The sequence below is a fragment of the Scyliorhinus canicula genome, chromosome 4, assembly GCF_902713615.1.
Source record: "Scyliorhinus canicula chromosome 4, sScyCan1.1, whole genome shotgun sequence".
Classification (NCBI taxonomy): domain Eukaryota; kingdom Metazoa; phylum Chordata; class Chondrichthyes; order Carcharhiniformes; family Scyliorhinidae; genus Scyliorhinus; species Scyliorhinus canicula.
Genome location: NC_052149.1, coordinates 220,685,547 through 220,708,572, shown reverse-complemented (window position 1 = coordinate 220,708,572; position 23,026 = coordinate 220,685,547). Strand labels below are relative to the sequence as shown.

The window sequence follows — 23,026 nt, the reverse complement described above, 5'->3', positions numbered from 1 at the left end:
TTTCTGTAGCTGTGATGCACTCCCTAATTAACAGTGCCACACCCCCTCCTCTTTGGATGTGGTGGAAGCAAATTCAATTGTGCCTTTCAAAAGGGAATTGGATAATTATCTGAAGAGAAAAAAAAATGCAGGCCAATGGTGAAAATGTAGGGGAATGGGCTGAGCTGAGTAGCTCTTACAGGGAGCCGGCAAGGACAGGATAGGCCAAATGGCCTTCTGTGCTGGAACCATGTATTGACCATTTAATTTTTATTTCAAAATCTCGGAAGAGCATTGCATGGAGAAATGCCATCAAAATAACATGGAAATTTGTGCACAAATTAATGTTGTCCCCAAAATCTTTGAATAATAATGTCGAGGTGTAAATTAAACTCTTAATATAATTTAATCTTTGCTTTGGAGAGTCTCATGTTAGAGAATTGCAGTTTTGTACCCATTACATTTCCATTCACAGATGCCACTCGAAAAGCATCTCCAATTTTAATCTGATCACTGACCTGTGCTCCTACCTGTAACAAAATGGCAAAAAATGCTTCAACATGCAATGACATTTTCCCATCATTCGCCCTGCGGCAGAAAATGGGTTTCACCCAGGTCCAACCATTATTTTGTTGTGTCCCTGACTTGGTCAGCATTTAAAATATCACACAAGTGTGATATTAAACTCTTCTACAGCTCCCTTCCATTGCTCACTAAGCTGACAGCTGGTGATCTATATTTATACATATATGTATATTTTTAAATTCTGTCTGCAAAGAATGTCTCAGCCTCTGACCCCATATCCAGCTCTGCCTTAGGTCTCACTGCTCAGTCTCAGATCACCCTGATTCTGCCTTTATAAATATTGATCGAGTTGTGACTATGCCTCGTAAATATATTATTCCGATTCTAAGTTCAGTTTCAGGCTCGACTGTTTCTCCCAAACTGGTTTAATTTCTTTTTTCAAACGTTCCCTGCATTTGCTTCCATTTTTGCCTGGCTCAGCCACACTGTTTAATATGAGGCTAACCTTCCTATACCCAGGCCGTAAAATTCGCGAACCTCTGAAAACCTGCTTAGGTTCATTGTGCATTGTGAACCCTGCTCCCATTGCTTTCGATACAGGCAGCCCGCAAACATTGTGCTCTCTAATTATATTCGCACGCATCCAGCACCAAATGCTAAATGGCTACAAAGCTCAGCAAGGGGTGCAAGATATTGAAAGATTGACATGAGTTACCCCTATTTAAAACAGGGACCACTTAAAACCAGCCTGGACCTTTTGAAATGCTGCAATGGAGGCCTTTGTGCCTCAGATGGAGAGCTAAAGGGATGTCGTCTATTCACAGGAGAGCAGAAGGCACTCCAGACATACTTTGTGAAGACAGGAGGCCCAGTCAACAGTGGTGATCGATCCCGGTAGACTAGCCTTGAGGAACTGAATGCAGTGTTACTGTAAGTATATATGTATATTCAAGGCAGTGTTAGACATATTTTTGATTGACAATGGCGTCAAGGTGGCCGGTCGGAAAGTGGAGTTAAGGTCACAATCAGATCAGCCATAATCTTATTCAATAGCGCGGCAGACTGAATAGACTGAATGGCAAACACTTGCTGCTCCTTCTTATATTCTTCATGTTCTTATACGTTCAATGACCTTACACAAGTAGTCAAGGTCAGTGCATGTACTTTCAAATGCCACATGCTATAATCTGCCCCACAGCCCCATCACTTATCAATCAAAAATCTTCATCGATCACGATTTACCCCTAACATTCATAGCTTCAGCTCACCCAGACACAATTACCATCACACCCATATCTCACAGTGTGTACACACTGCCAGCTATTCAACCACAACTGCCACATCACCCAGATTGAACAACACTTATTGATTCACTTTCCTCTCTCAAGATAAGGGGCAGAATTCTCCTATGTAGGGGCTAAGTGGCTGGGATGAGAATGTGGACTGTTTCCCACTACGGAGCCTGATGTAAACACACCAAATCCTCCAGCCCAGACCTCATTAATTATGCCACAGGGTGTTTTTCGCCATATTCCGTGATGGGGCAGGCCTGATGGTGCGTAGTCACCATCCTAGCCAGGTGCCATATTGAAAAGGCACCCAACATCACTGACCTACCATTGAAGAAAGAAGCTGGGTCTCTGGGAGCACTCTGAGACTTGAAGATGGACCCCTCCAGGACACCCTATCTGGTGGGACCACCTGTAGGTGCTCCCTAACCCACTGCTGTGGTTTTCCAAGATCCAGAGCTGTCGGCAGCCTCCATCCTGAACTCTGGAGGTGGTCCCAGGCATTGTTCCGGTGAGTCCTGAAATCTGCTCATGTTTTCCTGCTGCGCAACAGAGAATCGGGCATGGGTGGTCGGGCCTTCTTCTGTGTCCCACTCACAGGGCGCAAATGAGTTTCACACTGGCATCCAGCAGGTTTCCCGATCCACCATGGCTGGCAAAAGCGGATTATCCCACTATAAATTCATGATAGTGTAAAACCAATTTTTGTGCCACCTGCCGAATTCCGCCTTCTCATCTGCTGGTGGGGGCTTGGGAGAATTCTGTCCAAGGTGGCACCCAGCCAGAGACAGCTAACCAACAGGCATGTTTGAATATTCTGACCTCAATGGAGGAGATGGCAGTCATGATCATACAAGCAGCCATGACTGACGCCATTGCGGGGCTGAAACCACTGAGAATGACAGTCTGTTCCTACCTAATCCTCCTCCTCACATCCTACTTCCCTCTTCTCCCACAAATCTCTTCTGATTTACAAGCCGATGATGATATAACTATGGACCTCTTAATCTCCCCTCCTCCCTTAGCCAGAATTCTACCCATGTGACTTTCTCCTTCCAGCTGCCGAAGAACTCCATCATGGCTCGGCAGGAGTGTAAGAGCAACAGATAGAAGAGCAAAGATTACAGTGAGGAACAAGAAACTCATTTGCACTCACACTGGCAGCCACCAGCTCAGGGATTGATACTGTGTGAAATTTAGAGGATAGTTTAAAAGCGGAATGTGCAGCTGATAAGTATCCTGCAGCCAGGGGAGAGGGCAAGCTTAAGCACGACTGTCAGCTTGCCGGAAGGTGAGGTAGAACAGCCATTCTGCTGCAGCAGATGTTTCGTTGTGACAGCCTACAAGAGGCAGCTTCTGAGTAGGCACGATGAAATGTCTGAATGCCTGTAGTCAATATCAAGGAGCATGCATGAGCCCGGCAGCAGCTTCATCAAGGTTTTGCAAAGAGCTCGAAGCCCATCCTTCCAAGTGAGGATGTAGGAAACATCTCCATTAACAGACTTGCAGACCCAACTGGGATACAGCATCTGATGGCTGATGTCTCAGCTTCCATTACTGCACAAGCAAAAGCCACCGAGTGCTGGGGTGCTGAAAGCTAAACTTGGTGCCATGCAAGCGGGGACTGCCTTCCAGCAGCCATGCTGCAGTCAATATAATAGCACTGGAACTTCTCGGACAGGCAAAGGACGTAAAAGATAGACTGAAGTGTATAATACACAAGTGTAATTAGTTCTCATTACTATGCAATATGGCATGATTCGATGTATAAACTTGTTTGGAATGTTTATTTTGTGTGGGCTTTTATTTTTTTATTGTGGCCAAGAAGGGCTGTGATGTTCAGTAATGGAGAGAAGGGCTGTGATGTTCAGTAATGGAGAGAAGGTAAGATATTAAATTGTTCATAAATGGGGAATTGCGGTTGCTGATTTGATAGCATAGTTGGACGATTTGATCAGACAATCTGACCAAAAAGGAGCTATGTTAGTTTAATTTGTCCTCTTCCTGAGCAGGTCACCATATAGGAATCTGCCTTCACGATGGCCATGGATCTTTACAAGCGCTTTGTCAAAAACTGGGGGTTCTTCAGAGCTGCCCAGGAAGCATTGTTGAAGTAACCTGATGGTCTGCTCTATCACATTCTGTGTGACAGCATGGCTTGTGTTATTTGCATGCAGATCACATATGCATGGGTTGCACATAGGAATCCTCAGCCATGTCATCGCACCCTCTGGTTCCTCATGCTGGCTTAAATGCAGATGGCACAGAGAACTACCACAGACTGAAGACATCATGATCGCTGTTAGAATGCTGGGAATTAACCTGCATGATATGCTTCGATGGTCACACATCAGCTGGACATTAAAAGACTGAAATCCCTTTGGTTGCAGATAGAAGTGTAGCCATCTAAGATGGACATTGGGCTACAAAATGGAGAACTGCTAAGGCTGCAGGGAAATACAGTCTTAGTGAGGACAAGCAGCTTGCAGAAGACTGTTTTGCATTCTGCACGTACAGAAACCAGTTTCTGGCCAGGTGCAGAGTTTCAGCCAAAGGTGCAAATGGGAAACAGATCTGCATAGTAATGAGGTGATCCAGATCCAGACCCCGCACAATAGAAACATTTAAGTATCAATGGATACTTTTCCGTAGACGCCCAGACAGAATGGCGCCAAAGCAACCAACACAAAGAGCCGTAGGGACTGCCCCACCCATCGAGGAATGACCCTCAGATTGGGGAGTTTGAAAGATATCGATTGGGAGAGACCCAATCGATACTTGGCAGGTGAAAGAACCGCCCCAAGGGGACACGGACTTCTAGGACCTATAAGAGTAGGTCCCGCACATGGTTCGGTCTGCTTGCTCCGGCCCAGGTCTGTTGTTTTGCTCCGGCCCAGACCTGTTACATCGCATCCTGACTCCAGTTTCATCACCGGCCGTTGAGCCTCAGCCATCGAACTGTAAGTGCCAAAACAACGATCGCTACGTGATCCAGACCTTGCTGGATCTTGACAACTTTACGAATCGGAAAGTTGCAGACCAAGAACGGGACGAAGGCCTTGTTCCCTGACCTTGCCTGTTCCTGTCTAGATAAGTATTTAGTTGTTTAGTATTAGAAGTAAGTTAGTCTCTTTAGCGTATGCATGTGTATTTATTATATTTGTTATAATAAACACCAATCGTTTGGACTTACTAATCGGTGTTAAGACTTATTGCTTTGAACCTGACCTTGATATACTTGTGACGGTGTCTCAATACGACACCTGGCGACTCCGAGCATAATTACATATACAGAGCCATAGTAGTGTTAAGCACACGGCCTTTAAACGGAGGCGTGTTAATCACACTCCAGTAGAACGAGCAACATAAGGAAGTGTATTAAGATCACTTGGAATCCAGAGACTCAGTGATTTATTATATACATGGATGGATGACAAGCGGGAATAGTTACAAATAGCACCTTCTCCAACCTCGAGGTACCTGATGCATTCATGTTCACATCGGCCATTGATAATCATCTTCATCCCGCTCAGAGGACATTCTAAGTGAAGTGCAAATGTCTGCCACTGTTTCTGACTGAGGTTCAGATTTTAAAAAATGATTCCCAAACACCCTATGTACATATAGCTTCCTCCTGAGAGCCTGCTCCCACTTCTCCTCCTCATCCCTCTTCCTGCAGTTTGTCCAGCTCTGTGCCATCTCTGGCTATTCTCCCTTATTTGCTCAAGACCACGAGGATACAAAGTACTGCACCCATATCGGTGAGCAAGTAGTTTGTGCAGAAGTCTGAGAAAGGTCTGTCTACATGTCTCACACCTCTCCCCATAGACTTCAGCAACTTTAAACAACTCTGAAAATAGTCAAACCAACCCACAATCACAGCAAGAACCTGTAGAAATCAATCAGCAATGAACTGAAAGTAGTTGATAATTCCTTTAAATAGCACTGATGGTGGCAGGAGCGAGGTCCGTCCTGCTGCTAGGCAGTTGCTTACATTTGCAAGGTTAGGGGAGGCCATTAGCTAAAGCGTTAAGCTCCAAATTGGCAGCACCTGTGTCAAGTCAGCATTATACGCCCTCACTAAACTGGCATCCAGTGCAGCTAGCACCAGAAATATATGCATGTGCCACGGCACCTTTTAGAGGCAAAATGACATTTGTAATAGCAAATAGCAGATGTTACAGAGCAGAATTACTTCACCAACTCTGCCTTTAGCCTGAAAGAAAACTGTTAAACTTGTCTTACGACTTGAGCACCCCTATCCTGTCAACTGCTACTCACAAAGATTGCAGCTCAACTACTGCCACCGATTGAAGGAAAAATGGCACTTACAACAGCTACAGAGCTGAACTGCTGCCACGGCAATACCTATGGTCTGTAAAAAAAAAACCTGATGAGTTTGCCTTCAGCACCCAAACACGCCAGTGCAAAAGATAGAGTTGAAGTGTTTGTTACAATCTTCAGCCAGAAGTGCCCAGTGGATAATCCATCTCGGCCTCGAGATCCCCAGCGTCACAGATGCTAGTTTTCAGCCAGTTCAATTCACTCCAACTGTTATTAACGCCTGAGGGCACTGGTCACTGCAAAGGTTTTTGGCCCCTGACAATATTCCGGAAATAGTACTGAAGACTTGTGCTTCCAGAACTTGCCGCACCCTTAGCCAAGCTGTTCCAGTACAGCTGCAACACTGGCAGACACCCATCAATATGGAGAATTGCCCGGGTTTATCCAGTATACAAAACGCAGGACAAATCTAACCCGGTAAATTCCTGTCCAATAAGTCTATTCTCGATCATCAGTAAAGCGATGGAATGGGTCATTAACAAGGGAATGGGACTATTTGGCGCCGCCCTTCTGGCGCCGATCATTTGGCGCCGACCTTTTGGCGCTCATCGGTTTTGGCGCTGGCCTTTTGGGCGCTTATTTGTTTGGCGCCAATTCAGACTACTTCAGCAATTAATGATAACAATCTACAGCCTTGGTGCTACATAAGCCTGTTCTCTTTTCACATTTGAAAGCTAGAAATACAGTTTTGCTTTTAATTTCTCTTAGACCCCATACCAGAAATGGCTGAAAAATTCTAAGCAAGAGAGACAAACCAAAATTAACACCGATTGGATATTTATACGTGTTTGATAAATGTAGCAAAAGCGACCCATTGTTAATGTTTTGGAGATGCGAATTAAAAAACGAGTGTAAAGGTCGCATTCACACTAAAAACAATGAAGCAGTGAAGGAAGTGAACGGACATTCTCATGGTGCTTCAGCAGTGGGTGTGGAAGTTGCTACCATCAAAACAAGTTTGAAGCGTAAAGCTGAAGAAACTCTTGAAGTGCCGTCAACAATTATAAACGGATGTCTTGAAAATAGTTCTCAAACTGCACAAGCATCACTTCCAAACTCAGAGGCTATGAAAAAAATCGTAAGAAGAAAACAAAATCTAATAAAGTCTGCTCCTCCAAACCCTGCAAATTCAAGAGCGTTGGTGATCCCTGACGAGTAGAAATGCTGTGTGACGAGCAATGGTCAAAGTGAGAACTTTTTAATTGGCGATGGTGGTCAAGAAGATGAGAGAATTTTAATTTTTGGGAAACAGAGCTGGGTAGTTTTTTTACGTGATTCAGAAGTGTGGTATGGAGATGGGACATTTAAGATGTCATGTTTTTATCCATTATTATTATTATTATTAACTATGAAATGCATTAAACTTTTATACTCATTTTACTTGTTATTTGGTGTTAGAAATAAATGTCATGTTTTTATCTATTATTATTATTAACCTATCATTACATTCCTGGCAATATATTCAATACACAACAAAGGCGCCAAAACAGCTGGGCGCCAAAATAATGAGCGCCAAATCAATTTAGCGCCAAAATGGCGGTGTCAAATGATCGGTGCCAAAAGGGCGGCGCCAAAACGTACCCGACCCCATTAATAATAACCTGCTTGACACTCAGTTTGGGTTCCTCCAGGGTCACTCAGCTCCTGACTTCACAAGAGCCTTGGTTCATTCACGAACAAAAGAGGTGAGTTAAGAGTGACTCCACTTGATATCAAGGCCTCATTTGGCCATGTGTGGCATCAAAGAGTCCAAGCAAAACTGGAGTTAATGGGAAACAAGGGGAAAACTCTCCACCAGTTAGAGTCATACCTGGCACAATAGCAGAACGTTGTGATTGTTGGAGGTCAATCATCTCAGCTCCAGGACGTCACTGCAGGAGTTCTACAGGGTAGTGTCCTAGGCCCAGCCACCTTCAGCTAATTTATTAATGATCTTCCTTCCATCTTGAGGTCAGAACTAGGGATTTTCGGTGATGATTACACAATGTCCAGCACTATCCGTGACTCCTCAGATACTGAAGCAGTCCGTGTCCAAATGCAGCGAAAACTGGACAGTATCCAAGCTTGAACTGACTAGTGTCAAGTAACATTTACAGCGCCAAGTGCCAGGCAATTACCATCTCCAACAAGAATCTAGAAATCGCCCCATTAGGTTCAAAGGTGTTACCATTGCTGAATCCCCACTATCAACATTCTGGGGATTATCATTGATAGAAACTGATCTGGGCTAGCCATATAAGTACTGTGGCTACAACAGGAGCTCAGAGGCTAGGAATCCTGTGTTGAGTAACTTACTTCCTGATCTCCCAAAGGCTTTCAACCATTCTCAAGACACAAATCAGGAATGTGATGGAATACTCTCCACTTGCCTGGATGTGTGTGGCTCCAACAACACTGAAGAAGCTTGACACAATCCGAAAAAAAGCAGCTTGTTTGATTGGCACCCCAATAACATCTACTCTCTCCACCACTGACGCACAATAGCAGCAGTGTGTGTACCAAGTACAAGGTGCATTGCAGGACCTCACCAAGGCTCCTTAGACAGTGTGTTCCAAACCCACAATCGCTATCACCTAGAAGGACAAGGGCAGCAGATACCTGGGAAGCGACCACCTGGAGGTACCCCTCCAAGCCACTCGCCATATTGACTTGGAAATATATCGCCGACCCTTTACTGGGTCAAAGTTCCGTCGCTGGTTCAAAATCCTGGGACTCCCTCCCTAATGCTGTGGGTGTGCCTATATTACAGGGACTGCAGCAATTCAATAAGGAAGATCAGTACCACCTTCTGAAGGGCAATAAGGAATTGGTAATAAATCCTGGCCTGGCCAGCAAACTCCACATCCCATGAATGAATAGAAAAAACCCTATCCTGTTTGAATGCTACTCACAAAAGATGCTGCTCAACTTCTGGTCCCCAACTCCAACAATTTAGAAAAATAATGGTTTTGCTAGGCCTGTGGTCTTGCGCTGTTCCAACTCTGTCTTGTGGATGGTAATAAAAAAAGCTTGATAGGTGCGATTAAAACTTCACTAAAAGTTCAATTCATCATTACAATGATTTTGCTTAAGGGTTCCATCTATCAAGGTCCTAAGATCAGAGCGGCACAGTGGCACAGTGGTTAACATTGCTGCCTCACATCACCAGGACCTGAGTTCAATTCCAACCTTGGCTGATCCTTTGTGTGCAGTTTGCACATTCTCCCATGTGGGTTTCCTCTGGGTGCTCTAATTTCCTCCCACGGACCAAAGATGTGCAAGTTAGATGGATTGGCCATGATAGAACATACAATGCAGAAGGAGGCCATTCGGCCCAACGAGTCTGCACCGACCCACTTAAGCCCTCACTTCCACCCTATCCCCGTAACCCAATAACCCCTCTTAACCTTTTTGGTCACTAAGGCCAATTTATCATGGCTAATCCACCTAACCTGCACGTCGTTGGACTGTGGGAGGAAACCTGAGCACCTGAAGGAAAACCACGCCGACACTGGGAGAATGTGCAGACTTCACACAGTCGGTGACCCAGTGGGGTGTCGAACTTGGGACTCTGGCGCTGTGAAGCCACAGTGCTATCCGTATGTGCTACCTGCTGCCCCTGATAGATTGCCCGTTACTGTCCAAAGGTTAGGTGGGGTCACAGAGATAGGGTGGGGTTGTGGACCTCTAGTTAAGGTGCTCTTTTGGATGATTGGTGCAGAGCCATTGGGCCAAATGGCCTCCTTCTGCACTCTCGGGATCCTATGATTCTATGATCTGGAATTCCCTGCCTGAATCTCTCTTTCTTTACCGCTCTTCCCTTTAAGACTTTGCTTAAACCAACCCTTTTGCCCAAGCTTTTGGTCATCAGTCTTAATATCTTCTTTTGTGGTTCAGTATCAATTTCTGTTAAATAACACTCCTGTGAAGGGCCTTGGAATATTTTACTATGTTAAAGTTGCTATATAAATGCAAGTTGTGTTGCTATTGTTGTAGCTAATTGATGGAGAGAAATGTTACTAGTTACCAGATACTAATAGATGCATGGGTTTTCATTTTCCTAAATTCCCTAGATTCTCGAAAGGTTCCATCAGATTGGAAAATACTTAATATGCCCCCCCTATTCAAGAAAGGAGGGAGATAGAAAGCAGGAACCTAGAGGCCAGTTAGTTTACTATCTGCCACAGAGAACATGCAAGAATCTCATATTAAGCAGGTTATGGTAGATCACTTAGGAAATATCAATACAATCAGGCAGGGTCAACATGTCCGTGTGAAAGGGAAATCATGTTTACATAGAAACATAGAAAATAGGAGCAGGAAGTGGCCATTCGGCCCTTCCACCTGATCCACCATTAGTTATGATCATGTCTGATCATCCAACTCAATAGCTTAATCCCGCTTTCCTCCCATATCCTTTGATCCCCTTTTCCCTATGTGCTATATCTACATGACTAATTTATTGGAGAGCTTTCAGGAAGGAGCAAGCAACATGGATAGAGGGGAACCTGTGGCTGTACAGCACTTAAACTTTTCAAAAGGCATTGGACAAGGTTCTACATCAAAGGTTACTCTTCAAAATAAGAGCTCATTGTGTAGGGAGTAACATATTAGCCTAGAGTAAGGATTTGTTAGCTAGTAGAAACAGCGAGGAGGCATAAAGGGTAATTTTTGAGTTGACACAATGGAATGAGTGAAGTGCCAGTGTTCAGTGCAAGGGTCTCAGCTATTTATAATTTATGGGCAGGATTTTCCAGCCTTTTACGGTCTTGCCAAAAGTCAATGGCCTTTTGGCTGGGCTGCTGAAAATCCCGTGGCAGGTCCCGTCACAATGGGACCAGAAAATCTGGTCTATATCAATGACTTGGATGAAGGGACCAAATGTGTGGTTGCTCAATTTGACGATGACTCAAGGATAAATAGGAAAGTAAGTTGTGAGGAGGACATAAGGAGCCTTCAAACAGATATAGATAGGTTAAGTGAGTGGGCTAAAATTTGAAAGGTGGAGTATAATGTGAGAAAAAGTGAACTTGTTCATTTTGTATTTGCAAGAAGGGGGGAGTCCACAGTGAGTTGAGTGGAATAATAACGGTTTATTTTAGGAGCCCTCGATACATGGCATTCGGTGCTAACCACCCTAGTGAGTGGCAGCCGGTCCCTGACTTGCTGGCTTTGTATCGGAATTGCTCAATTCCTCCTGCCCTCTTAGCCGGGAAGTGCTTATTCCCCCAAGCATTCCGGGAATTCAAGATCCCTGATACCGTAAGTATCAAATGGATATAGGTTATGGTGTCCCTCTCCCTAAAGTCTAAAGGACCCTTCACTGGTTGTTGACATGGAGGAGGAGGAGAAACAGAAGGAGAGGGGCTCCAGCGGAACATCATATCCCCCGAGGCACTGGGTCCGACAGTGAATACCGTGCCAGGGAACGATGTGTTCTACTGGAGCGCCGCAGTAGGGCAGTGGCAGGAGGCGGTTGTGCAGCGGATTCCACCTCAGAGGCTGCTGAAAGCTGCGTGTATGTTTCGGAATCTGAAGAGGGCATGTCCTGTGGATGCGTAGCAATGCATGCATGCCGTGCCTCATGTCGTACTGTGGAAATGGATCCTCCTGGACAGGAACTGGACAAAGATGGGGTCTTCACAACCGAAGGTGATCCAAATGAAGCCGTAATTTCTGGCTGCTGAGCTGAACCCGATAGGAGATCGGACCAATCTGACAAAGAACAGTCCCCGAGTGCCAGCAGGCACCGATGGCAAAATTCCAGATGAATACAGTGTCCCCTGGAGAAAATTGTTGGGCGGAAGACATGGAGCAGGGCAATGTCCCTGCTGATGACATACCTTTGCCCCGATATCCGGCCCATGAGCAACTCCGCCGGAGCTACTCCGATTACTGCATGAAGCCTGGTTCAATAGGCAAACAAGAACAGAGCCATACTCGTATCCATGGAGCCCAAAGTCTGCTTGCAGAGGCCCTGCTGGAATGTCTGGACGGCCCGCTCAGCCAAGCCGTTAGATGCCGGGTGGTAAGGAACCGTCCTTACATGCCAAATTCCGTTGGCCTTAATGAATGCTGCAAATTCCTTACTTGCAAACAGAGCCCCGTTGTCTATAACGAGGACTTCGGGGACGCCATGCATGGAAAAAAGAGACGCAGTTTATTGACGGTAGCGTGAGATGTGATCGTTGTCATCCAGTGGACCTCAAACACTTTGAATGGGTATCCACCAACAGGAGAAACTTGGAACCCATGAATGGACCAGCAAAGTCAGCATGAACCTGGGCCCAGGGGCAGCCCGGCCATTCCCAAGAATGAAGGGGCTTGGCGGCAGGGAGGTTTTGTTATTCCTGGCAGACAGGGTATTCGATAGCTACCATCTCAATGTCAGAATCGAGCCCCAGCCACCAGCTCCTTGCTAACATCTTCACTGCAGACATCACTGGGTGCCCCTTATGCAGGTCCTTCAGTACAAGCTCCAGGCCTTTCGCTGAGATCACAACCCATGAGCCCCACAGGAGGACACCGTCCTCCTCACTGAGCTCAGACATCATTGAGGAGAAAGTGGTTCTCTGGGCAATTGTTGATGCTGGCCAGCAACCAAGACTAGACCTTGGCAAGGATGGGGTCCATTTGGGTCCATTCATGGATGCCCAATAGAGTGACCGGCAGGGAGTCAATGAAGTTCAATATGGCCATGATCTCGACCTCCTGAAGGGGAAACAAGGCTCCGGATGGTAAGAGCATGGGGCTCAGCGTGTCCTCATGTGCTATGTGAATCCCCGGCCGATGCTTAAAAGAGTACTCAAATGCGGCCAATGGTAGTGCCCAGTGCCGAATGTATGCCGATGCAATGAGTGGGATCGCTTTGTCCTCACGGAAGAAGCCCAGTAGAGGCTTGTGGTCCGTAATGATGTTAAGGTGGCAACCGTACACGTGCTGGTGGGATTTATTTACACCAAACACCACCGCTATACCTCTTTCTCGACCTGAGCCTACTTATGCTCGGCTGCGGTCAGTGTCCAGGATGTGAAAGCGATCGGCTGATCTCTACGATCCAGCATTCGATGGACCAGAACGGCCCTAATTCCATAAGATGATGTTTTGCAGGTAACGACTAAACATTTTCCTGCGTCGTAGTGCAAGGAAACAAGGAGATCTGTAGCACCTGTTGGAAGTTCAGGGGAGGCTTGTCCAAGAGCCTCTGGTTGCATCTCTTTTACTCCAATGCCGCGGACAAGGCTATTGTGCAGCATCTTGAATAACAAAGTCCCGTATTTGCAAACATTGGGTCATGAACCTGGTGACTGACTCACCCGGGACTTGCTCTGCCATGTTAAAGCGATGCCGTTGGACGATTATGGACTGCGGTGGGCAAAAACGCTGTCTGATAAACTCCATGAGCTGGCCAAAGGTGGGGGGGGGGGGGGGGGGGCGGTCCCGGCGCCGAAGAGTGGCGTGAACCACTCCAGCATCGGGCCGCCTGGAAGATGCGGAATCCTCTGAACCTTCAGTGGCTAGGCCGGCACCGGCAGGTTGGCGCCGCACCAACCGGCGTTGAAGTGGCTTGGCGCCACACCAACCGGCACTGAAGAGCCTCCACCGGCCGGTGCGAGTTGGCACATGTGCATGAGCGCCAGCGTGTGCTGGCATCATCCCAGCGCATGCGCAGTGGGGGTTCATCTCCGCACCGGCCGTGGCAGAGGTCCACAGCAGCTAGTGCGGAAGGAAAGAGTGCCCCTACGGCACAGGCCCGCCCGCGGACCGGTGGGCCCCGATCGCGGGCCAGGCCACCATGGGGGCACCCCCGGGGCCAGGTCCCTCTGCCCCCCCCGCCGAGGACCCCGGAGGCCACCCACAGAGCCAGGTCCAGCCGGTAAGTACGAGGTCTAATTTACGCTGGCGGGACCGGCCTAAAACGTGCGGCCGCTCGGCCCATCGCGGGCCAGAGTATCGCCGGGGGGGGGGGGGGGGCGCTGCCAGCGGCCTTCGACCGGCGTGGTGTGATTCCTGCCCCCGCCAAAACCCCAGCGCCGGAGAATTTTGCAGCCGGCGGGGGCGGCATTTACGCCGCCCCTGGGCAATTTTCCGGCCTGGCGGGGGTTCGGAGAATCCCACCCGTGGTGTCTGGCGCTGCTGGGTAAGTAAGGCTCTGGATAATCCCATAAGTATGGACCCTGCAAGTGGTTTGCAAGTTTACCGTTTAGCTCTGCAATTGTCAGTGCAAAGACAATAGCGCAAGCACTCTGTATACCAGCCCCAATCCAGGACCCCGACGTCATAGGTGTCCAGCTATTCGAACACTGATATGGTGACAAAACGTGGGCTCCGACCAGCAACACGAACGTCAGGAGGTGGCTGAACCTCAACATCAACATTTGACCAAATTGACTCCTCGTTGTCAGTTTTGTATCTGCAAGAAAAGGGAGTCCACACTAAGTTGAGTAGAGTAATAATGGTTTATTTCAGGAGCTCTGGATACACGACACTCGCCACTACCCGACGAGTGAGACTGGCCGGCTTTATTACAGAATCGCCCCCTTATGGGGGATGTGTGTTTTGCCCCAAGGTTTCTGGGATTCGAGATCTCCAATTCCATCGTATGGATATAGGTTATGAGCGTTCATTTTGGCAAGAAGAATAGAAAACCAGCGTAGTGTTTAAATGAAGAGAGGTTGCAGAACTCTGAGGTGCAAAGAGATCTAGTTGTCCTGGCAGATGAATCACAAAATGCTAGTATGAAGGTGTAGCAAATGATTAGGAAGGCCAATGGAAAGTTTGGCGTTTATTGCAAGGGGAATGGAATCAAAGGGTAAGGAACTTTTGCTAAAGTCGTACAGAATGTTGGTGAGACCACATCCCGAATGCTGTGTACAGTTTGAGTCTTCTTATTTAAGAAAGAATATAGGCTGGATTCTCCGAATGTCCCCATGCTGACGTGAGAATTGGGGCGAATTAAGACAGAAAAAATGGTGTAAAATGGCCACCGATCTGCCATTTGGCTGGGGGGCTAGCAGCCCAGCAGCATAGATCCCGGAGAATTGCCGGGCCCGTGGCCATGTATGCGCACGGTGTCAGCTTGCAGCGGCCACGTCATGCAACATGGCGCCGGCCACTCATGGACCCGGCCTGCTCCCCCTTTGGCCGGCTCACGCATCCCGGATCACTCCTCACCAGTACCCCCAGTCCATGACAAAGTCCCTCCTGTCCGCGGATCTGCCCTTCCCCGACTGTGGCGGCACTGAACTGAGTCCGCAGCCGAGTTCCCGATGGATGAGACCACAAGCGATCGACGTCTTCGAAACTTGGTCGGTCGGGGGCGCAGCATCAGGTGGTGGGCCTCAGGCAATGTCCTGAGGCCGTTGGTACGGCTGCTTTGGAGGGAGCGGAGCATCGCGAAAGCGACGCCGCCCCCCCATTTGGTCGTGAACGGGGATTCTCCAGCCAATCGCCGAACGCGATTTCAGCGTCGGTGACCGGAGAATTCCACCCACTAAGTACATTAGAAGCAGTTCAGAGAAGGTTCACTTGACTTATATTTGGGGTGGTGGGGGAGTTGGGTGTTTATCTTATGATGAAAGGTTGAACAGGCTGGATCTCTATCGACTGGAGGTTAGAAGATTTAAAATGATCTTTTCGAAACAGAAAATCCTGAGGATAGTTGACATGGTGGATGCTGATAAGAATGTTTCTCTTTGTGGTAAAATCCTGGCCCTGCTGTGGCACGACCCATCACGGGTGATCCAACAGGCCACCCAAAATTCCATTGACTTTAAGCGGGACCGGAAGATCCCAGAAACAGTCGGGGCTGGAAAATCCTAGTCTAGTACTGGGGGACAAAGCTTAAAAATAAAGGGTATCCCATTCAAGACTAAGTTTAGGAGAATAATTTTCTCTCAGAGAGTCATTAGCCTTTGCAATTCCTCCCGGAAGTTCAATTGAGGTAGGGTCATGAATATTTTTATGAAAGTGTTATATAGATACTTGGCTAATAAGGGACTCAAAGGATAGGGGGAGTGAGGAGTTGAGACCACAGTCACGTCAGTTATGATCTTATTGAGTGATGGAGCAGGCTCGAGGGGCCAAATGGCCTATTACGCCTCCAGATTTGTATATTTGTGTGTTTGTACACCTGAAAGAGCTTCCCTGCTGTTCTCTGAATAGTGGTATGGAGTCTATTACATCCACCTGGTACATCCAAAGAATTAATATTCTAAGTGCTGTAGCAGAGTCGACCAGCTCACATAGTTAAGAATCAACCATTTTTCTGAAGGACTGGAATCACATTTTGAACAGGTGAGATAACAATGACAAATTTCCTTCCCTGAAGGCCAGGTTGGTGAACCCATTTCATCTTTACAACAATGCAACGGCTTCCCTTATTTGTACTGGCTTTTTACTTCCATTTAAAAAAAATAAATGGTTCAAATTCTTAGAATCCATGGTGAGATTCAATCATAAAATCCATGGTTACCCTACAGTGCAGAAGGAGGCCATTCGGCCCATTGAGTCTGCACTGACCCACGGAAAAACACCCTATCTAGGCCCACCCTCCCGCCCTATCCCATAGCCCCGCCTAACCTGCAATCTCTTGACTTTAAGAGGCAATTTAGCATGGTCAATCCACCTAACCTGCACGTCTTTGGACTGCAGGATGAAACTGGAGTCCCCAGAGGAAATCCACACAGACACGGGGAGAAAGTGTAAACTCCACACAGACAGTCACCCGAGGTTGGAATCGAACCAGGATCCCTGGCGCTGTGAGGCAACAGTGCTAACCGTTGTGCCACCCCTCAGAATCATTTTCTTGCTCTTTTTCAAATTAGTGTCATGGCTTTTACATCCATTCTTTCACAACATTCTTTAACTACTGCACAGGGGCATTGGGCTAGAATGTTTGATGAAATCCCTGGAATGGAACTAGATCCCACAACCGTCTGACTCAGGGGTCAGAATGCTACCACTGAGCCACGATAGAACTACTGCATTACTGTACCCCTTTATGAGATTTCAGCAACATTAATATATTTTAAAAAATAAATGTAGAGTACCCAATTATTTTTGTTTTCCAATTAAGGGGGAATTTAGCGTGGCTAATAAACTACCCTGCAAATCTTTGGGTTGTGTGGCTGAGACCCATGCAGACACAGGAATTTCCGCAACATTAATAATTATCAAGACACAGTCAGAGCCTTTGGGCGGGATTCTCCGACCCCCCGCCGGGTCAGAGAATCACCGGGGGGGGGGGGGGGGGGGGGGGGGGAGTTAATCCCGCCATCGGCGGCTGCCGAATTCTCTGGCGCCGGTGATTTGGTGGGGGCGGAAACCACGGCGGTCGGCCCCCCGGTGATTCTCCGACCCGCGATGGGCCGAGTGGCCGCCCGTTTTCGCCGGGTCACGCCGGCGTATGTTACGACAGGGACCTGGCTCCGCGGGCAGCCTCCGGGGTCCTCAGGTGCGTGTGGGGGGATCTGGACCCCGGAGGATTCCCGCATGGTGGCCTGGCCCACGATCGGAGCCCACCGATCTGCGGGCGGGCCTGTGCCGTGGGGGCACTCTATTCCTCTGCGTCAGCCGCTGTAACAGTTCGCGATGGCCGACGAGGAAATTAGCCCCCCTGCGCATGCGCTGAGGTGTCGCCAGCACACGCTGGCGCTCCCACGCATGTGCCAACTCACGCCGGCTGGCAGAGGCCCTTCGGCGCCGGTTGGCGTGGCGCCAAGCCCCTTCCGGGCCGGCCACACAGCGCAAACCACTCCGGCGCCGGCCTAGCCCCTGAAGGTGCGGAGGATTCCGCACTTTTGGGGCGGCCCGATGCCAGAGTGGTTCACGCCATTCCTTCGCGCCGGAGTTCCCCACCCCGCCAGGTAGGGGAGAATCCCGCCCTGGTGTGTACTCAGGAAGTGTGCCTTGAATATTTGATTAAATTTCAGTGATGTTTCAAGTCAATGTGTCTCCCTTTGCAACTCCCATCTAGTTTTATGTTTGAAATTGTGCAATATGATGTTTTTTCAGTATTTTTCAAACACAATTGGATCTATTAATATATTTACACACATAAGATAGTAAGTTACTTATCTAATAGGAATAATAATCTGTATCAGTGTCATTTAGTTAGGAATTTGCTGCAAAATATATTGTTTTAACATTGACTTAATTACAAAGCAAATTTGGCATGGTAAAATCCCAATGCATACATATCTTGGCATTCATCCTTTCTGAATGCATCTGTGAAAAATATCAACATCTTATGCACCCTTGAATTTGTTAAACTGTGTCTTTCTGGAGTTGGCAATTATTCAGTTTATCAACATCGATCTTTATTATTCTTTAGCATTTGAACAATTACAACTCTCTAAAGTGCCCAGAGCTATCCATACATTTCTTGTTTCTACTATAATAAGTCTCAGATAAAGAGTGATCCTTACTTCTTGACGTTCCATGCTTGCAATCATCTTATCAAGGAATCGCTGTTTCTTTAAGGCTTCCATATGGAATGCTGCCATGTTCAGATACCTAATGGCTCAAGTAGATCTAGTCATGAGCAAGGATGATCTGAAACTTTTAAGTTTGCATTGTTAGTCATTAACCAGCTGTTACCATAGTAACTGTAACCACAGCTTCATGTTTGCTTCTGTTCTGATTTATGGTATCTCTGACTAACTTCTTAATGAAATGACTCTCCAGTGTTTGTTTATTGATTCATAGGCCAGGGAGAATTATTATCACAGAATATCTACACCAGATCATAGAATCAAACAGCACAGAAGGAGGCTATTTGACCCACAGAGTCCATGCTGGCTCTTTCAAACAGCTATCCAATTTGTACCGTTCCCTTACACTTTCTCCATTGTCTTTCATTTTCTTCCTCTTCAAGAATTGTGTGCATACTACACCCCATCTCATCTCTGTTCCTGTACCTCATTTACAATTGTAACATTGATGGTTCATGGTATGCAGCATTTGGTACTTCAGGGTCCTGTAATCCTATGTCGTACTATATTCGTGTTGAGAAAAACCATAATCAATGACTTATGAAATAACAATAGGAAGACAATGTTAGTACGACCAGGGCCGGTTTTAAGCCTATTTGACCAATTTCATCAAATTGGGCCCCGCACCTTAAGGGGGCCCCGCGCCAGCGGCGACAGAGTTACCGTTTGAAGCCTTTTCTGTATTCTAAGAGGAACTATAGGGTAGTTTTTACTTTTGGGAAACGCACCGCATTACCGTCGACAAATCCTTCAGCCCAGCGCCGCCAAATCCTTCCGCCCGGGTAAGTAAGTTTCAAAATTTTAGTATATCAAGCATTTTATGTTTTTTTTGGTTAAAGACGAGCATACTACACGAAATATAAACATACATAAATTTTTACTTTTGTAGAGTAGGGGCCCCGCCATCACTTTACTAATTGGGCCCGCAATTCCTAGCACCGGCCCTGAGTACGACACGCCAGGTAAGTGCTCCTAAATGCCTTTGTGTGATAGCATCAGTGAGATTTGCATTTTATACTCATGCATTTCAATTTGTTTTCATTGGCAGGTTGAAGCCTCAAGCATCATCACGGTTGAAAAGATTAAGGGAGAGGATGGTGCAAATTGTGCAGCAAACAGGCCACAGAGCGCTAATGAAATAATGTGGGACATGAGTGAGCTTCTAAACATTATTTTGGCTAGGATTGGAATTAAAAACAAAGCCAATTAGTACATCTGAAATGATACCTAAATAAAAAGTATAAATTTAAATTGTAAGTAGCATGTATAGTAACAACACATGGGGGAATAATTGCTACAGGATGCAAAAGTTTTGAGTAGTAGATAGGGACTTGGCCAATCGCAAGTGCAGAATTGTCCCCAACTGAATGTATTTGCACTCAAGGAGCGAGGATTTAGACTGCAGAACTTTCTGAGCATGGGGGTTGTGATTCACAACCTGACCATGCCCATTCAGGTGAGAGTAGGCAGCACACAAATAGTGTTTCTTCTTCATTTACCTGATTGCAACAATGGGCTGGGGAGGCTTCGCAATTCGGGCTGATCTCACATGCTATAGTCAGCCTTCTGTTCTTAAAGGCAGTCTTTTTTCTTAAAGGGAAACTGCACTGAGGTACAGGGGGCTACTGCTGAATGCTACTGTTACAATTGCAAACAGGGAAAATGGAAGACCAGGGAAGAGAGTGGGTTGCAGAGTCATGGATGCAGTGTTGGAGGCTTTTGTGGTGAACCTAGACAGTATGTGAGATGCCATGGTTTCATGGGGGGGGGGGGGGGGGGTGCTCAACGACCCCCTCAGAAGGGATTAGGAGGTGACCAAGGAAATCAATTCCCAGAATCGAGACCAGAAGGCCTTGCAAGAACGCAGCAAGAGGTGCAATACTTCAGAAGGTCAATGAATGCATCCTCACGTGACATCTTCAACGCACATCACCAGCGCTCACACTGCTCAATGAACCACAGCAGCACACTCAGGTACTCAGGATTCACATCTAACATCAAAATACTCCACCTCACCTATCAATGTTGCCAGCCTCACATCTAACTCTCAGAGCTTCCACAGACCTCCAACCAGTCAGCTGCAGCAGGCTCATCAACCAAATGCAGTTCATTATAATCACTGACATTCTTCGCTCTCTCTTGCAGGTTAATGAGGCTTCCTAGTTAAATGGGCAGACCAGCCAAGAGTTCCAAATGCGTTTTAGTGTCTCAGGTTCCACAGTAAAGAACATTTCAGAAAGACCAGAGAAGTTCTGGAAGGGGTGGGGCAGCAGCAGGTTGGCCATAGTGGTACCTAGTCGCTGGACTAGTAATGCAGTAATCCAGAAACCCTCTGGGGATAGGGATTTGATTCTCATCGTGCAAGATGGTGAAATTTGAATTCAATACAAAAATCTGGAATTAAAAGTCGAATGTATCTTGTCGTAAAAAACCCATCTGGTTCACTAATGTCCTTTAGGGAAGGAAATCTTACCTGGTCTTGCCTACATGTGACTCCTGCTTCACAGAAATGCCATTAATTCAAGGATAATGAGGGACAGGCAATAAATGCTGATCGAGCTCACATCCCTTGAATTAATAAAAAGGGTCAGTCTTTGTGGTCCCATTTGGGATGACAATACAATGAAAGGAAATGTTTAGGGGATGAAGAAGCAGATCCAAAAGTGTCAATCTGCTGATTACTTCCCCAGATATGTACTAAAATAAAGAAGGATTCTAAGACTATAAGGAGGTCAATGTGTGGCTGTAGCATGATTTCAGGATGATTTACAGGCCTTTGACATCACTCTGAGGGAATCGGAGCTTGTCTGCTAAAACGGGGTGCATCTGAACAGGGGATGAACTAATGCACTAGAAAAATGGTGCAGGGCCAAGAAAGAGGGCAGGAAAAATAAAAGCAAGAGCACATAGTTGAGGCTAATTTACAAATTTAGCACAAGGATGCCATGTAGAATGAATAAAGGGAATAGAGGAAGAAAATCAACTGATAATTAAAGGACCAAGATGAATGAACAAGCTTTGCCAAAGAGTCATCAAGACTCAAAACGTTAACTCCCTTCTCTCTCCACAGATGCTGGCAGACCTGCTGAGATTGTCCTGTAGTTACTGTTTTTGTTTCAGATTCCAGCATCCGCAGTCATTTTTGTTTATCTGAACAAGTTGTTCACTTGGATGAGGAGAATTAATGGAAAGGAAACAACGTCTTATGTTCAAATGAAATACAAAGTGAAAACATCACAATCCTCAGTCGTGAATAAAAAAAAAAAAATTCACCCAGAGAATTAAAACTACCACAGGAACATAAAGGTTCCCTGCCATTAAGAGAAACCTTGGCTGAAACAAGGCAAAAAATGGACAACAAACATTTTGGTTGTGATATTTTGGAAAACATGTAAACATAGAAAATAAGAGCATAAAAAGGCCATTTGGGCCCTCAAGCCAACTCTCCATTCACTATGATCATGGCTAATCCTCTATCTCAATGACATTTTCCACTTTCACCATTTGTGTCTCAAAATCTATTTCCTTCTTTAAAATATTCAATAACTTGGCCTCCAGAGCCTTCTATGGTCGAAAAGGTTATAGGTTCACCACCCTCTGAGTGAAGGAATTTCTCATCTCAATCCTGAGAACCTTGTTCTAGACCCCCAGCCAGAGGAAACGTCATCCCTGCCTTCTTTCTGTCCAGCCCTGACAGAATTTTATAATTTTCAATTAGATTTCTACTCTTCAATGGCTGAGTAGATACAAAAAATAGTGGCAATACTATGGAAGGTGGAAAAGCATGTTATAGAGACAGCATGATCTTCAAGCTCATAACCTGATGTATGGTTCCTTCTCAAACAGGACTGCAATGAGAGGCTTATCATTTCAGAATGTTTTTGTTCCATGCAACTTATTTCTCCAAATCACAACCCATTTGTTTTCCTCCCCTTGTCCATTTTTTCCCCATGCCCTCCAACACATCAGCTGTTTCCATTTTCCTAGTGTTAGCTGTCTCTGTTTCATTGTGGATCCAATCCCTCTATATTTCCACCCCCACCAGGAAACTTTGAAGTCTTTACAATTCTTGCTTAAGCAGAGGTCCAACTAGTTTCCATCCAACACCAAAACAAAAATGCTGGAAAAACTCAGCACGTCAGGCAGCATCTGTGAAGAGAGGAAATGGAATTAATATTTCAAGGCCGTATTACTCTTCATCAGAGCTCTTCAAGATGCACTGTAAGAACTTTTCAAGGCTCCTGCGACAGCACCTTTCAAACCCATGACCATTACATCCAGAAGGACAAGGTCAGCAGATACATGGGAATGCTATCGTCTGGAAGTTCCCCTCCAAACCAGTCACCACCTTGACTTGGAAATATATTGCCATTCCTTCAGTGTTGCTAGGTCACCTGCTTGGAATTCCCGCCTAAC

General features: G+C 46.4%; 1 protein-coding gene across 10 annotated transcripts in view; it reads right to left on the bottom strand.

Moving 5' to 3' along the window:
* LOC119965387 (histone H1-II-like) overlaps positions 1 to 23,026 on the bottom strand; it is a 44,276-nt gene that overhangs the window by 10,040 nt on the left and 11,210 nt on the right. For 7 of the 10 annotated variants that reach the window (XR_005460508.1, XM_038796104.1, XM_038796102.1 and 4 more), the window contains exon 2: positions 18,545 to 18,677. Coding sequence is in view for 9 of the 10 variants with exons in the window: in XM_038796104.1 (XP_038652032.1) it covers positions 18,545 to 18,622 (78 nt within the window). In the remaining variant the exon portion in view is untranslated. Of the gene's footprint in view, positions 1 to 18,544; positions 19,282 to 23,026 lie in introns of those variants that run through there. The other 3 variants (XM_038796098.1, XM_038796100.1, XM_038796097.1) reach the window with 3 other exon arrangements.